The sequence below is a fragment of the Coregonus lavaretus genome (genome assembly GCF_964263955.1).
Source record: "Coregonus lavaretus genome assembly, chromosome: 28".
NCBI lineage: Eukaryota > Metazoa > Chordata > Actinopteri > Salmoniformes > Salmonidae > Coregonus > Coregonus lavaretus.
The window spans coordinates 9,050,261-9,068,308 of NC_140015.1; the positions used below are offsets into that span (position 1 = coordinate 9,050,261).

An 18,048-nucleotide genomic window follows, 5' to 3' on the forward strand; every position below is an offset into this window, starting at 1 on the left:
CTCTACCCCAGGTCCTTAGTATAAATGAAAAAGTGCACTGTTTTCTGTCAATATACCTGGTAAAATAATGGTTAATTAACAACTCTAAGGGGGGCCCTATAAAATCTAATTTTCCCTCAAATGATGTTTTCTCAGTTTTATTTATCTTGGTTTTAGATTTGTTTTATTTTTCACTCTCAAAATTACAATTTGTCATAGAGACACAACAAACAGGATGTTCTGAGTCCATGTCAATGCTTAAATCACACCTGAAGACCATTTTTTTTCGGTCTGGATGAAAACCAACACATTTTGAATTTGTAGTGTAATTCCCCCATTTAATTGTGCATCTAGCTAGTAAGGAATATGCCATTTAATGTGCCTGTCTAGCTATGGTTCTGTACTGCTGCTCAGTTCATGGCAAAGTTTGCAAATAACAAATAATAGATACAAATGATATACTTCTACCAGGTAAGCCTACTTTGCAGTTAACATATAATTGAGAAGGTTTTCGGGAAAGTATTTCTGTCAACCCACAAGACGGTTATCACATCAACTGGCTACACAAGGAGTGGTAGACTACCGCGCATCACACAGACAGACAGGGGCATTATTCCTGGAAATTAATTAGCAGATATTGTGAGAAAACATCATTTGAGGTTTGGCTTTTTAAGCCAATAGTGGCTAACCAGGGGTGGGTTAATGTCAATGTTGATTAGATAGAAGCTGGGAGCTTGCGGTGTCTTATACTTGTGAGATTTGTTTATGACATTTTGTGGTGAAACACGTGAAAATTGCATGTACTTTCAGAATTGTTTGGTGAGCTACTCATTTGTGGGCAGCGAGCTACCTGTTGGACACCCCTGGCCTATACAATGGCCTGTTTGGACAACTAGGTATACCATAATAGGCCTATAGCCTCTTCGTCATTCTGTGACGATGTGCATGCCACTGCGGGGATCAGCGGCCGGATCAAAGCTCTGCAGAAGGAGTACAGGGGGAGGGGGGGTGGTGGGGCACAGGACAAACGGCCAAACAGCAGGATTAAAATTAGCACCAACTGCACCACAGATGGTCACAAGGGCACTTCATTGCCACTGTGTAGATCCACAGTACTATCATGCATGATTTTATGTAACATTATAATGTATATATTACAATGGAGCCTGTGCTTTAAAGTAAGTTGTTGTGATCTTACTCTTCACACTATAACGTTATGGCCTCTCTAAAAGTTTACATTAAAAGCAATAGTTGGTGCATTGTCTATAAAAACTCCTATATCACCTATTTTGCGGAATAACTAGTCTACTTATGTCACTAATTAAAAAATAATATAAACACACTATGTCCAGAAAGAACCATGCTGTTGAGTATTATAGTTGTCAACCATGAAAGAAGCTCAGCAACTGTCAAATAAACCCTCCCACCATCGGTAGATATAGGTTTAAGTCATTTATCAGTTGATAGTTTTAAGTTATTCTTTAATAGGTTAAGTGGAAGCATTGAATTGATGCTGCAGCGGTTCGTTTTAAGGCTACTACAGTTTACATCTGTACCTTTAAGGCCACTGTGTGTGTGTGTGTGGGGGGGGGGGGGGGGGGGGGCTTTCACCAATCCCCAGTGGCAGAGAAGAGCTGATGATTGAGCTTGACACACACAGTCAAAAAAGAACCCCCACATTCCTATTCAAATGTAACTGCTAATGAAAGTGCAGTGTTTAAAATAGCCAAACATGGTAACTAATACAACTTTTTAACGTTTTTTTTTATTACAAATATAGTGGTCTGTATTACCACAATGTTATGATATACCTGCATGGTACTAATAATTGAAATAGCATCTAGTGTGTTCTATGTAGGCCTAATTATCATACACCTGGCTTATTATCAGAAGATTGTTTAGTGAACAGTCTTGCCGTCGGCTAATGGCGTTATACATAAATCTAGGTTGGCCATCTACACCTGTATATGACTCTATTTTATTCCCAGTTGTAGTCTGTTTTAGTCTTCACCTGCTATAGGGACATGCATGGGGACAACAGTGGCATCGCTGTTGATGAGACCGAAAGAGAGACGCTCCTTGATGGACAAACAACACTGCTCGATAAAGAATGCGTTTTTTTTTCGTTAGTTATCTCTCCAAACCATTAAGGGTGTGTTTCAGAGAATGTCATACACAGTGCAAAGTTCGTACCCGTTTGTTTTGAGCCTATACGTAGAGTGTGAGGTAGAGAGAGACTTGGGGAGGGGAGAGTGTGTTTACATGTTTAGAGGCGTCCATAGGTAAAAAGGTCAGCGCGAGCCACCCGGAATGCACCGCAGCATTCCACACCCCACGCAACGTACAGGGCAACACTATTGGGCTTGTAGGGTTAGTTTCGTAATTTCCACGGGGGTCAAACCAAGATCCCGTGTAGCTCAGTTGGTAGAGCATGGCGTTTGCAACGCCAGGGTTGTGGGTTCGATTCCCACGGGGGGGCAGTATGAATAATGTATGCACTAACTGTAAGTCGCTCTGGATAAGAGCGTCTGCTAAATGACTAAAAGGTATGCGTGCTGTACTTTGTAATACCATTGAAATACTTTAGAATCTGTTTGTCACTTGTGTGATGTACCAGCTATCACATATTTTGGAACAAAACTCATTCAAAAGGCATCGACCATGGCAACAAATAGGTTATAGGCTGCTCTAGGCCCTGGTTCATGCTGCCTATTTGCATAGGCCTCATGGAATATAGATATATTTTTACAATTAAGATAATTATAAATGCACGTTATCTACCATAAATTATAATAAAACTAACAACAAAATCTGCAATATCTTATTTTTATTTGAGGTAGACAGAGATGAACCAGCATTGATTGAGATCCTTTCCAAAAACATGTAAAACAGACATAAACTAATACAACTCAGTCGGTCTGCAGATACAAATAATACAATTCACTCCTATTGCCTTGAAATAGAAATCTGGGCCTAACCTTCGTAAATCAAACTAACCTCAGATTACCCTGTTTTTCGCAAGACACTAGCCTATTATCAAAACGTTTGACTCCATACTTGAAAAGTTACCGCATATTTATCCAAAAAGGCCCAATTCAAAAGGATATTGTCGAGTTGGTTTCACTCAGGCAGGTGTTAAAAGTTGCAATAAACTTTCGTTTTAGTTGTATGACATGATAAACGTTTTCTATCCTCTGACCATTTAATAATATAAATACTCCCTCTAATCATCATTCGTCATTTTGGATAACGTCATCTTGCGTGAACCATTCCCTGTATAGGTTTAGTTCACGTCTCCTATTTAGACAATAACAATAGGCTGTACAGACATGTGTTAACATTACTAGAGTGAATATCATTGGGTAATCCACCGGCTCGTGTTTAAATTAGTAATTTCACTGTATATTTCAATTAAAGAACATCCGCCAAGTCACACAAAACTTCCCGTGTAAAGTAATACCCTGTATTTCTATAGTGCAAAGAGTCAGTAACACATGAACCCTTTCTACCTCACTTACTGACGGTAAAGTTGCTTCATGTCAAAACCTCTATACAAAAAAAAGAAGAAGAACCAAAAAAATACATTCCAAAAAACACTACAAAATAGAAACAAATTCAACAATACTATAATGTTTTGCCAAGAGGCTCCCTGTATAAACATTATTATAAGGCTCACTTTGAGATTTGTAAACATGCAAAAGTGCATCACTCCAATAGTCGTGGGTATGAAGATTTACGACCCTGTACATCCAAACAGATTTTGTGGGGTGGAAAGAAACGTCTAGTCTAGAAAGATGTTGCGCCCATCATCCACAGTTGTGCTTTTGTCACCTCGTTTTTTCTCCCTCGAAATGTGCGTTGCGAAGTAATTATTTTAGTTTAAATCATATAAAAATGAACTCCTCTTACAGACGCATTGCATAACGAGTGGAATAGCCTATTCAAGCTTGGATAGGAATGTTTTGACTTATTATCAATCAATTAACTTTTTCTTCCCATTCGAGTTCATCACTTTGAAGTTTAGTGCCTACAAGTTGCAGTTTATTTGGTCCATTAGGTCTCCGAACTGGGAGACGCGCCAGGAGATATGGAGCTGGAATGGTCGGAGTTGTCTTCCAGGTCCTTGGAGGAACCCGTACTCGAGGCCGGGGCCAGGCCCTCTTTCTCGCGCTTCTTCTGTTTCATCCTGCGGTTCTGGAACCAGATTTTCACCTGCGTTTCGTTGAGCTCGAGGGTGGCAGCGATTTCCACGCGCCTGGCCCGGGTCAAGTACTTGCTGAAGTGGAACTCCTTCTCGAGCTCGGTCAGCTGTTTGGTTGTAAAGTTGGTGCGGATGGTGTTCTGAGGTCCCATTCCATAGTCAGCCACTTTAGCTGTGAAAAAAGAGAGGGAAAGGGGGGGACGCATTAGAATGTGGAATAGATTGTATGCCTACAATATGGAAATTGTATGTGTAAAATATGAAAATGGTCATATATTCGAAGTCATATTAAATTCACCAATCCATCGTTCTATTGTTACGCTCCTAAAGAAAAAAAAGTGTGATTTGACATCAATACCGCATAAATCATCCTTAATGATTAAAATATTTTTTGGGAATGAAGATTGGATAATGTGATACTAAAGGGGTCATCAATTACGCGCCCAACCATTTCAAGTCCCAAACTGTTGACTACTGTATATAGGCATGTTCACAGACCCAACCTCCTACTTCTTTTTCATTACTCACTCCTGAAGAATGAAATAAAGCTGCCCTACGTTGGGGGAGATATAAACGCATATGATACGTGTAATTCCATATTCCGACCTTAATATTTAAAGATATTTGCCCACAGTACTAGGCCTACTGAGTGAGGTTGAAACGTGGGTCGGGCACTCAATTCAGACGAGCCAAGCATTACGAGGAAGGAAAGGCTGGGGAATATAAAAGGCCAACAAAAACGAATGGAGCCAACCGAGAACTGGGACAAGTCAAAGATAACAGAGTTGGGTCACTTCCTAGGGCGTAAGAAAGCAGGTCTGCTCGATGCATTAGTGCACGGGCTGAGTAGACGGTGAGAAAATAACAGGCATATATCAGGCAAATCTTCCAGAGGCATGTCTGGTCAGAGATACCACTATGACCCGGAATGGTGCTGAGAAATCCCCATATGTTGTGGATCAGAGATAGTGGAGTGAGGCAACACTATCCTCAGTCCTCAGTCATGTCCCTTATGGGCTGGAGAGTGCATGTGCATTTGCATACCACATCCATTAGCCTACCTGAGCGGTGGGTCGACATGTCTGGGTCACCTGGTTTACTTGTAATGAACTTTGAATTACCTTATCTGACAAGAACGTTTCGATTTCGTGCATGGGTCAGTGTGATTTTATTTGGACTCTCCCATCTCACCTGTTTTAGGGGGGTTCCTCTTGACTTTCATCCAGTCGAAAGTCTTTCCTTGTAGTGTTTGCTCTGCGTCCTTCTCCCTCTCCTGAGAGGCCGAAATGTCAACATAGGTGCTCTGCAAATAACCCCGCTGGTGGTCCTGGCCCTCGCAGCCGTGGTGCTGGTACTGTGCGGCGGGGACAGCCCCCTGCGCCCCGCAGTATGCCCCGGCCAGAGAGCCGTAATTAGGGCCTATATTGGAGGCGGAAAGGCCCGATGATTGATAATACATCCCGTCCTGCTCGTTGATAAAGTACTGTGGGTGTCCATAGTCCGGGTTGGCGCACGCCTGCGTCCCATATCCCGTAGTCCCTGTACTGCTGTATGGAAGGCCCATGCTGGCATGATGCGGCTGGGGCTGATGATGATGCGCGTAGCTACTGCTCTGGTGCTGATGTTGGGCCACCGCCGCCTGGGCGCTGCCCCCCACGCAAAGCCGTTCATCACCGTTAAAGCTGTCACTTGTTGTGCCCGAGCCCGAGTGAAAAGGGGCCGGGAAGCCTTGGTCCAAGTGGTGGTATTCGGACTTGGGTGAGTAGGCGTTCGTCCCACGGTTACAAATTGAGTACTCTAAGAAAGAGTTCATTCTGGAATTCTCCATGCGGCAATTGATGACGGAGGGTGAACCTGCGTTTCAGGGGATTCCTCCTACCCTGCAACCTCTCGGTATGTCATGTGGAAGGGGAAAAAAGAAGAGCTCACCTCCCCGAGCAGTCACCCTGGGATTCCCTATAACACTTTTTTTTTTACCTCAGCTGCGGGTCACGTGAGCGGTCACGGCGCCAATGGTGAGGGGGACCTCCAGAAGTTTGTCAGCGCACCGCGATCATCGATCAAGCGGCCTACATTTGCATGACAAAGCCACTTCAATCAAACCGGCCCATCAATCTGATAACAGCACGTATATGTCAAACCCCTCTGAAGGAACCTCTCCCGAACCGGCAGAGAAAGAAATAAAGAAATTCGCAATCCCCCCATTTCGTTTCTCCCCTATTCGTGGATTCCCTATACTTCCTTTAAAAGTGTAGAAGTCCATTTGGTTAGGCCTATCAGATAGTTGAGCTAGGGTGAGGCCCCCTGTAGCTCAGTTGGTAGAGCATAGCGCTTGCAACGCCAGGGTTGTGGGTTCGATTCTCACGGGGGGCCAGTATGAAAAATGTATGCACTCACTAAAACTGTAAGTCGCTCTGCATAAGAGCGTCTGCTAAATGATTAAAATGTGAGAGTTGGATGCTCATTGCTACAACTAAATACATAATATCCACTGTATTCCATGCCCGCATTACACAAAGAGGACTGCGTAATGTCATTAGTTATTTCTGGCCCAAGCGAAAAGGGCTCACCACAGAACCTAATATCTGTTTAACACTCGGATTGGAAGTGACGACATCGTTTTCAGATCGGTCCGGAGCCTCCATTGGCCTATCTAATTGAATCAATGAGCTGATCTATTACAGAAACGAGGTTAGGCCGACAGCAAGCCTTCTGCTAACTCCGGACCAGCAGAAAGAAGTCAGGATATTTCTCACTGATACGAAGAGTCCTTAGTATGTACAGTTTCATAACTGTTGAATGGAACTTTCTGTTCTATATTCTGAACTAACATGACTTTGCAATTTATGGACGGCGGAAGAAGTATTGCTGAGCATAATTAAGAGGCATTCAACGTGTGTTGAAATATGATATATTTTGTCATCCACATTCCACAACAACCAGGACCCCATCAATAGTGTAATGAATGAGTTGTCTAGACCAGTGGTTAACAAGCGTAGGTGAAAAAATAGGAAATGGCAAAGGCTAATTATTAATTGTGGTGACAATAGGTAAGAAAGTCTGCCTGTTCATGAAGCAGCCCACGCTCAAAGGAGGGAGACTGAAGAATCTCCTATATATTTGCTCGTTGATACATGGTGAACAAGAGGGACAAACAATATGACGCCCACAGTAATTTGTTACTTGTCAGGATGTTTACTGTTGGGCTCGCATCCATGAGAACGGGATGGTTGCATTGCGCGGCCAAAAGTTCAAACCAAGTAGCTTGTTGTTTACCTTGGCGATATAGTTTATCTCTTAAGAGTACTCCAACCTTTTAGCTACCACCCCTCAAATGTAGTTATCGGTTTAGTAGAGCCAACCTATAGAGTGTCATTCGATATGCTGCCTCACTGCAAAAGTAGTCCTAGTTTTCTCAATATTATTAATGGGTTATGTAGTCTATCTTTATAGGTTTAGTAGTCTACTCAGTTTACAATCATTTTGTCATTGACTATATCGGAAACATTCAGTATTTTGGTTAACCTCAGCATGTTTCTTCAGAAAACATTGATTGCAAGCAAGTCAACCAGGCCTGGTATTTCTCAGGAGAAAACCTCATCTCAACCCTCAACCTGCTTACCCCCACCATCCCCTCACACACGCACACACACACACACACACACACACACACACACACACACACACACACAACACACTGCCCCTGACGAGTGACCCATATCATTAGTTGAGGAGCGTTGTAACGCCTTAATAACAACAATATAATAATGTGCTATCTTGCATTTGCATTCTTGTTTCAGTTGGAGTTTTAAACTAGAGCTTAATACGTTTATTGACTCTAAAAACGGCTGTTCTTATTCTAAATAGCTATGTTTTTATAACTCACAATTTATCTTTGTTTTTTCAATGCAAAACATAGGCTGGATTACATATTCGTTATCGACTGTGAAAGACGTCAACTCTAATCTGTGATGTTGTCTTTTTCACTAAAAATAATATGATATGAAATATTATTATTTTTAAACTAGCCATGCATTAAAGTCAATCAAATGCATACATGTCTATCCTTCACTTTAACATAAAACATTACTTATTTTTTTATCCGAATTTCTTTGGCAAAGTTATTCAAACTGGCAATGAAAAAGTAAAAACCTCCAAATGCTATTCAACCTACCAATGAGCAGCCTGAAAAACGTTTTAAAAGCTAGGTGTAAACGAAATTACCCGCATTAGGCTGTGTTTGTTTGTGGTTATAGCAGGCCTATTTGTTACATGGTAACTTTCAATAAATACTAACAATTGTTAACATACAACAAAAATGTGAAAATAAAATAAAAAGCAATAGCCTACAATCATTTAGAAATAACATTACAAGTTGTTTAATAGACTATGCTCCAGATAAAACTAAATAGCTATGTGAAACGTTTTTTAAATATTCATTAACTTTGGAAATTGTTATTGCTATTTTCCCATTGGATGGACAATTTTCCCATTGGATGGACTTTATGCTCTGACGCATTTGACTATGCATAGGCTATGAATTCCTTCGATCATTTGTGTTCATTCATTTACGAAAATACTTTGTTGGATCATTGAAAAACAATTTTTAACAGCTAATATGCTCTCCAATGTATCAACGTTTGTGAGTTTATAATAAACATATACTTTTCCTAAGCACAATCAGGAATTTACATGGGAAACTCTTACAAGCCATTGAGGAAACATTAGGCTTCATTTCTGCTGTAAACAAACTGTTGTGGCAAAATCACCAGTTAGCTGCAAGGTTAACAAAAGGTCACGAGAAAGAAATCTTAATCCATCTAAAGATGAATTCAAATGCAAATGTGAGCAGAGATTAGAATGGAACCCTCTGATCATTGCCCCCTTCTTAACACTTCGCCTCGTGTAATCCCTTTACAGCAAACTGCTAACAAATAGAACAGATACGGCCATACATGCAAATGGTAATGACGCCAGCAGGATCCACCTAGTGGTACGACGAGGTAACAACAACTCAGGGAGTTCGATTTCTTCTTCTAGGCGATGTTTTTTCAGCGTCCCATTCCAGCTTGTCTTATCTGTTCAGGAGCATAAAAGGTATCTGTGTAGTACCACTCGAAACGATAACAAGATACCATTTTATGAGAACATTATACATGAATCCACTTTGATTTAACCGTCTGTAATCATAATAACACTGTCATGACAATAGTAGGCCATATTAGTGGTCTATGAGGGAGGATAATAGCAAACGGAAAAAGATAAACAATAAATATGGCTACAATATGAATATAATTGCATTGATAGCCAAGTGTATTTTAAAAAAAAAAGCAATACTAGAAAGTGGAGAAAGTGCTGTAAATTTCACCCTTTATGTTGTGTTTTTAAGATTCTCTTGCATAAAGCCAAACCAGTTTTTTCCCCTTTAGTTGGTCTACTGCTCAGCGCAAGATTCCAGGACTGACTCTAGATAAGGAACACTTAGGCCCTAAGTGTAAAGAGGAATCTTTGAGAATGAGTCAGGAATTCCTAAAAGACTTTCTATTGCAGCTGAAGCATAGACCCTAAAACCTCTTCATTTTCCCAGACCACCACACTCACATGAACTTTGTTTGAGACCTGTGAAGACTTATGTTGGCTCCCTGAGCTTCTGCTTAGCAGGTTAACATTGTTTGGTTGCACATAGGAGACCTGGGTTTGTCACATTGGTGTCGTGGTTCTTGTGAGTCCTTGTGACGAGGAGGGGGGTCAACGGGGGGCAAACGTAGCTGAGGAGGTTCAGAACACCCACTTGGGTTATTTGCAGTGTACACTCTGGATCTGAATGTGGCCTTCTATGCTGCCTGTGGGTACTTGTCTGATGCCCAAAGCAGGCTGTGCTCTGTTGTTTTGTTAGCTGACTTGAATCATACAGTACCAGTCAAAAGTTTGGACACACCTACTCATTCAAGGGCTTTTCTTTATTTTTTAAACTATTTTCTACATTGTAGAATAATAGTGAAGACATCAAAACTATGAAATAACACATATGGAATCATGTAGTAACCAAAAAAGTGTTAAACAAATCAAAATGCTGAACACTTGTTGGTTACTTTTCCTTCACTCTGCCATCCGACTCATCCAAACCATCTCAATTGGGTTGAGGTTGGGGGATTGGTGTCCTTTAGTAGTGGTTTCTTTGCAGCAATTCGACCATGAAGGCCTGATTCACACAGTCCCCTCTGAACAGTTGAGGTTGAGATGTGTCTGTTACTTGAACTCTGTCAAGCATTTATTTGGGCTGCAATTTCTGAGGCTGGTAACGCTAATGAACTTATCCTCTGCAGCAGAGGTAACTCTGGGTCTTCCATTCCTGTGGCGGTCCTCATGAGAGCCAGTTTCATCATAGGACTTGATGGTTTTTGGGATTGTACTTGAAGAAACGTTCAAATTTCTTGAAATTTTCCGTATTGACTGACCTTCATGGCTTAAAGTAATGATGGACTGTTGTTTCTCTTTGCTTATTTGAGCTGTTCTTGCCATAATATGGACTTGGTCTTTTACCAAATAGGGTTTTCTTCTGTATACCCCTGTACCTTGTCACAACACAACTGATTGGCTCAAACGCATTAAGAAGGAAAGAAATTCCACAAATTAACTTTTAAGAAGGCACACCTGTTAATTGAAATGCATTCCAGGTGACTACCTCATGAAGCTGGTTGAGAGAATGCCAAGAGTGTGCAAAGCTGTCATCAAGGCAAAGGGTGGCTATTTGAAGAATCTGAAATATAAAATATATTTGGATTTGTTTAATACTTTTTTGGTTACTACATGATTCCGTATGTGTTATTTCATAGTTTTGATGTCTTCACTATTATTCTACAATGTAAACAAAAGTAAAAAATAAAGAAAAACCCTTGAATGAGTAGATGTGTCCAAACTTTGACTGGTAGTGTACATCAGATGCAGATGGGTGGCTAAAATCATAATCATTACATCACAATCTAGAAGCCTTATTTTGTTAGCAATGTCACTGCTGCCAGACTCTGTTGGCTCTACATAGTGGCAGTGGCATCATCCTCTCCCCTATCCTCAAGTGCCCCGATGCCGCGATCTGGCATTGACCAAGGATGTGTCCCAAATGGCACCCTATTCCCTATTTAGTGTACTGCTTTTTAACCAGGGCCCTATTCCATATTTAGTCCACTACTTTTGACCAGATTCCATAGGATCCCATCATGCACAATATAGGGAATTGAGTGTCATTTGAGACACAGCCCAAAGGACACTGCCAAAGTGTTTTTGCAAATGATGATGCAAATGGCGCTAAGCGATTTGCGTCAGTATACGCTGCTGTTTTCGTTTTGGCTGGCTGAGCGTGGAGATGCCACCGTCGCCAAACCCTTATGGACCCTTATTTTCAGACATGTCCTGCTGCCTCCAGATACGGATAACAATATTTACCTACATGCAAAGCTACTGTCCTCCAGCTCTATCCAAGCAAGGAAAGCGTATTTGATGTGTTCTGTCAGGGTTGTAAACTCACTCTGTGTACTGTACACAAATAGCTTTGGCTTTTTGCATGTTGACTCACCAGCTTTGAGAAGGTGAAAGTAGTGATGCTCAGAGACACTCATAGGTGTACATAGATGTTTTTCAAGTAAGGTGCTATGTGTTATGATATTCAGAATTATAGAAATGAGGGGGGGGGGGGGGGGGGGTTGTTTTGTGGCATGGATAGGTTACAGTCTAGTAGTATTCTGGTGATATGAACCAGTTGCGCTAAGCTCAATATACCAAAGCACTAATATAACACTTCTCTAGTCATTTGCCAAATTCATTTACATTAAATTTCTAGAGTGTTGAAAGTTTCCAAGAGCACATTGGTCTCTATCATTGGGAAATTGAAAAAATATGGAACTACCCAGACTCTGACTAGAGCTGGACCTCTGACCAAACTGAACTACCGGGCAAGAAGGACCTTGGTCAGGGAGGTAACTAAGAACCCAATGACCAGAACTACAGAGTTCCTTGGCTGAGATGGGAGAACCTGCCAGAAGGACAACAGTCTCTACAGCACTTCACCAATCTGGGCTTCATGGGAGAGTAGCCAGACGGAAGCCACTCCAGAGAAAAAGGCACATGACAGCACGCCTGGAGTTTGCAAAAATGCACGTGAAAGACTCAGAGATCATGAAGCAAAATATTCTGTGGTCTGATGAGACAGAAATGTAACTCTTTGGCCTGAATGCAATGCGCTATGTCTGGAGAAAACCAGGCATTGCTTATCACCCATCTAACACCATCCCTACCATTAAGCATAGTGGTGGCAGCATCATGCTATGGGGGATACTTTTCAGCGGCAGGAACTGGGAGACTGGTAAGGATAGGGAACAATGAATGGAGCCAAATTCAGGCAAATCCTTGATGAGAACTTGCTTCAGAGTGCAAACGACCTTAGACTGGGGGGAATATTTATGTTCCAACAGGACAATGACCCCAAGCATACAGCCAAAGCAACGCTGGAAGGGCTTCAGAAGAAGAATGTGAAAGTCCTTGAGTAGCCCAGCCAAAGCCTAGACTTGAATCATATTGAAAATCTGTGGAAAGACTTGAAGACTGCTGTTCACCGCTGTTCCATATCTAACTTAACAGAGCTTGAGAAAATCTGCAAGGAAGAATGGGAGAAAATCCCCAAATCCAGATGTGCAAAGCTGATACAGACATACCCAAGACGACTCAAAGCTGTAATCGCCACCAAAGGTGCTTCTACTAAGTATTGACTCAGGGGTGTGAATACTTATGTAAATTAGATATTTCTGTATTTCATTTTCAAAAAATGTGCTACAATTTCTAAAAACATGTTTTTACTTTGTCATTATGGGGTATTGTGTGTAGATGGTTGAGATTTTTTTTTTATTGAGTCAATTTTGAATTCAGGCTGAATCACAACAAGAGGTGGAATAAGTCAAGGGTATGAATACTTTCTGAAGGCACTGCTATACTATTAATATACCCTAACAAGCTGTGGTTGATGAAAATGTTGGAGGAATGTGGCCAGACATCCTGTCACTATGGAATCCATATAGTTGGCTCCACCGCTGGCTAGATCTGGTACTGCAAAGGGTAATGTTTTGGTAACCAGTTGCATGATGTTTTTGATTCTATGACAGTGGCGGCCCGTCCATTGGGGCGTTAGGGGCGGCACCCCGCTTGTAATTGGTAAAAAAAAAATATATATATATATCACGTAATTCATGGATTATTTTGAAATGCTCATAAAATTGCGGTAAATGTGTACATTTTCCTTTTTCAAAAATATATTGTTCAAAACAAGCTGTTCAGTTACTTACTACTACTCTGCCTCTCAGTGACTGCCAGCAGCTCCGCAGGCGCATAGGCCATGCGAACATTGCTTGGATCGTTTTTCAGCTATTTGCTATGAGGGGAAATGCCCCAATGAAATCGCATAATTTTATAGCATAAAAACAGCACAAAGTAAATGGACTGTCTTGGGTCGCTCAAACGTGTGCTCAGTCAGAACTTCTGGGTCTGCTCTCCCTCCCAATGAGTCTCTCGCGCCAGACGACTTACTTCCGCATGTGAGATCTGCTCTTTCAGGTACAGATGGCGCTAAACCAAAAAGCAAATTGTAATTAACTTGTAAATAAATAATCATAACAGCCATGGGAGCCAGGGACCTGATAAACCGGACATCTACATCCGACAAGAGTCGATGGACAGAGGGATTCACTAGCTAGAATCTTCTCATCGCAGATCTGGTAGGACACAAAAGCATGACAGTGGCTGGCCAATTTTATTGTTCATCAGGTTTTACTGTGGGTGACAGGTCAACATGTTTTGTGGACTAAAACAGCATAGAACCGGGTGTATCACAAAGGATGATCAAATGAATTAGCCAGCTACAGTACTTTTGAGAAACATTGAGAAATAGTTTGGTCAATTTTTGGGGTCAAATTAATCAGTTATCTACCTCCATGACAATTTCAAGTCTTTCTAAAGTAATATCTGACTAACTCAAAAATATGAAGTTATTTCAGAGTGAAAGTTGGCTAGCGCATCATGCTTTGTGACATTATGTTAGCTAGCTATCCCCAATTATATAATGTGTTTTCACTTATTGCATCTGCATGCTTGTTGAGTTCTCCTTTGTGCACTCCTTCGTTCATGAGCTGGCTGCTCGTTCAAAATAGTATAATCTAATCTGTTCAAAACAGCGGCAGCATGTGCATCAGTGGTCATTCAGTTTTTTACATGCAAAAGTGAAATAGGTGTATTTATGCTGTTGTTCAAATGTACAGATCGCTTTATATATCTTCTCAAAGAAACTACCGGTAGTTCGAAAACATGGGCATCATATTTCTGTCATGCTGCTTTGTTGACAACTCCAACCGCCCGCACCCTGGGTATTCAGCTAATCAGCGGCCGCCAATGTTCTATGATATCACATTACCAGTATTTCCTAATGTCATCTTAAAATTGTTATATTGTGGGATGCACTTTCTTGTATTTCCCATTACATTATTTCCCTCCACACCATCTTTCCAAACTTACCCTTCAGATAGATACACTATATATACAAAAGTATGTGGACACCCCTTCAAATGAGAGGATTCAGCTATTGCAGCCACACCCACTGCTGACAGGTGTATAAAATCTAGTGCACAGTCATGCAGTCTCCATAGACAAACATTGGCAGTAGAATGGCCTTACTGAAGAGCTCAGTGACTTTCAACGTGGCACTGTCATAGGATGCCACCTTTCCAACAAGTCAGTTCATCAAATATCTGTCCTGCTAGAGCTGCTCCGGTCAACTGTAGGTGTTGTTATTGTGAAGTGGAAACGTCTACGACCAACAACAGCTCAGCCGCGAAGTGGTAGGCCACACAAGCTCACAGAATGGGACCGGCGAGTGCTGAAGCGCGTAGCGTGTAAAAATCCTCTGTCTTCGGTTACAACACTCACTACCGAGTTCCAAACTGCCTCTGGAAGAAGTGTAAGCTCAATAACTGTTCGTCGGGTGCTTAATTAAATGGGTTTCCATGGCCGAGCAGCCGCACACAAGCCTAAGATCACCATGCACAATGCCAAGCATCGGCTGGAGTGGTGTAAAGCTCACCACCATTGTACTCTGGAGCAGTGGAAACACGTTCTCTGGAGTGATGAATCATGCTTCACCATCTGGCAGTCCGACAGACAAATCTGGTTTTGGCGGATGGCAGGAGAACGCTACCTGGCCAAATGCATAGTGCCAACTATAAAGTTAGGTGAAGGAGGAATAAAGGTCTTGGGCTTTTTTTCATGGTTCGGGCTAGGTCCTTTAGTTCCAATGAAGGGAAATCTTAACGCTACAGCATACAATGACATCCTAGACGATTCTGTGCTTCCAACTTTGTGGCAACAGTTTGGGGAAGGCCCTTTCCTGTTTCAGCATGACTATGCCCCTGAGCACAAAGCGAGGTCCATAAAGAAATAGTTTGTTGAGATCGGTGTGGAAGAACTTCACTGGCCTGCACAGAGGCCTGACCTCAACCCCAGTGAACACCTTTGGGATTAATTGGAATGCCGACTGCGAGCCAGGCCTAATCACCCGACCTCACTAATGCTCTTGTCGCTGAATGGAAGTCCCCGCAGCAATGTTCCAACATCTAGTGGAAAGCCTTCCCAGAAGGGGCTGTTATAGCAGCAAAGGGGGGACCAACTCAATATTAATGGCCATGATTTTGGAATGAGGTGTTCGACAAGCAGGTGTCCACATACTTTTGGTCATGTATTTACCTTATTTTGTTCTTTCTCCTTCATTATGTCTTTAAAAAAAGATAGAACATAGTTACATAGTTATTCCACCTTTGTATCAATTGAATGTGGCTTATGTTGACTTGATTTATTGTAGTTAAACCAGATGGTAAGACATTGAAGCCATTCTTTTCATAAAATGAGGATTAAGTCAGTTTTGACAGCTAGTTTTTCATTTCATAATGGTACCTGTGTCAATACTTCAGACTAAGGTATTTTTCAGTGATGATTAGTCAACTGCTGTCACCACAGTTATTGTCTATCCAGCCATCCAGCCACTTAATGTAACAATTTGTACAGTGCTCGGTGGCATCACCATTGTGAATGGTGTTGTAGTATCTCAGAGGAGAAAATTACTTCCATCAACAGGTAATAAAACACATTAAAATATTGTGATGTCATAATACAGTATACCCAGCGCCGTCATTGACTAAATCGCTATACACTGAGTGTAACAAACATTAGAAACACCTACCCAGCAGCGTTGCAGTTCTTGACACACTCAAACCGGTGCGCCTGGCACCTACTACCATACCCTGTTCAAAGGCACTTAAATATTTTTTCTTGTCCATTCACCCTCTGAATGGCACACATACACAATCCATGTCTCTATTGTCTCGAGGCTTAAATCCTTCTTTAACCTCTCTCCTCCTCCTCATCTTCAGTGATTGAAGTGGATTTAACAAGTGACATCAATAAGGGATCATAGCTTTCACCTGGATTCACCTGGTCAGTCTCTGATAATAGAATCACATATTTTGTTCTATATTTTCCAAATTTGAATATTGAATATAGCAAACAGATATGTGTCAAATTAGCTGATTTCATTTGTGCAATATCAGAGACAAAATATTTGTATTGATCTCCTGCTTTATTGTAAGTGAGTGACTTCAATGCAATAACCTGCTACGTCATCTTCTATCCATCATAGATATTAACAGTTTGATTCGATAATGACCTCATGACCTTTGACCTGGTTAGAGTTCCGTAATTTGACAAAACCCACTTTGTGTGAGATGCCCTCCTCAAAGAGCCTGTCAGCTTCTGTGAGTGTGTTTCCTTCTACTTTCTGACAGTGAATGGGTCATATCATGACCTAGACCTACTGATTTTGATAAAACAACGCCCCTATACCGAATGGCCATACTGTTGAAGTGTGCGGATTGTCGCGGGCCTATTCTCTAAGCGCTGTGTCATCGGATCCTTCCGTTATACAGAGGAGGGCGGTCTGAGAACCATTGAGCGGCTCTGGGCTATTAGAAAGTCACATGACCCTCCAGGCCTATTACCGCATTCCTGGAAGCAGGCCCTGTCTTTCCCGAAAAGCGTGGAATGTGATAGGCGACGGGATGAGGAGATTTCCCTCTCGACTGCTGAGTAGACAGCCTATTACATTAACACCACCGCAATGTAGAATGTAGAACCACTCTCCACACCAGAACCAGGAAGCAAATAAGACTAGAGAATAAAAAAAGAGGGGACTATCCTGGCTCACCAGCAGCACGGGTTCTCCGCCCATGTTCTAGACCACAGGATATGACCCTCCCCAAATCTCCCTCCCACAACCCCCCTTTCTATAGGCCCCTCCAGGCTGGTCATGCTATAGTCAGACATATTTCAGTTAGTCACAATGCACTCAGCTGTAGGCTGTTGAAATTCTCAACTTGATATGTGGAGAAAGGCTAAATATGAGGAATCTACACAGTCAATTTGTGTATGTGGGGTGGGGGTGGGGTGACACTTGCAGTATAAAGATATATGCATGCTTTGTAGTTGCAACATGGTTTTTTGTTATATAACTACATGGAAATGATGCTGGTAGTAACAGAATCTGGTCGGTTGCTAAACCAAGTGTCAAGTTGCCAAGTCAAGTCTTGTTGCCTGTTACTTCTCTTCAGTTACTGTGTGTGTAATGCTGAGAAGTTACAGTTCAGAGGTTAACATAGCGGTTATAGAGTAACTGAGGGCAATGTAACGTACGGTGTCAAGTGTTACCAATGTTTATCACTGTCTTTACTGTATATTGAGAAATTCATATTTAAGTGGTGGCAGAAACCTCAGTTGTGATATCC

General features: G+C 41.7%; 1 protein-coding gene across 1 annotated transcript; it reads right to left on the bottom strand.

The window, feature by feature from the left end:
- Positions 1-4,032: 4,032 nt before the first annotated feature.
- LOC311103497 (homeobox protein Hox-B1-like) lies at positions 4,033-6,008 on the bottom strand (the record flags this gene model as incomplete). Its single annotated transcript, XM_084145067.1, has 2 exons — positions 4,033-4,352; positions 5,372-6,008. 2 exons carry the CDS (start codon positions 6,006-6,008, stop codon positions 4,033-4,035), a joined length of 957 nt encoding a protein of 318 aa, XP_084001193.1.
- Between the last annotated feature and the right edge of the window lie 12,040 nt (positions 6,009-18,048).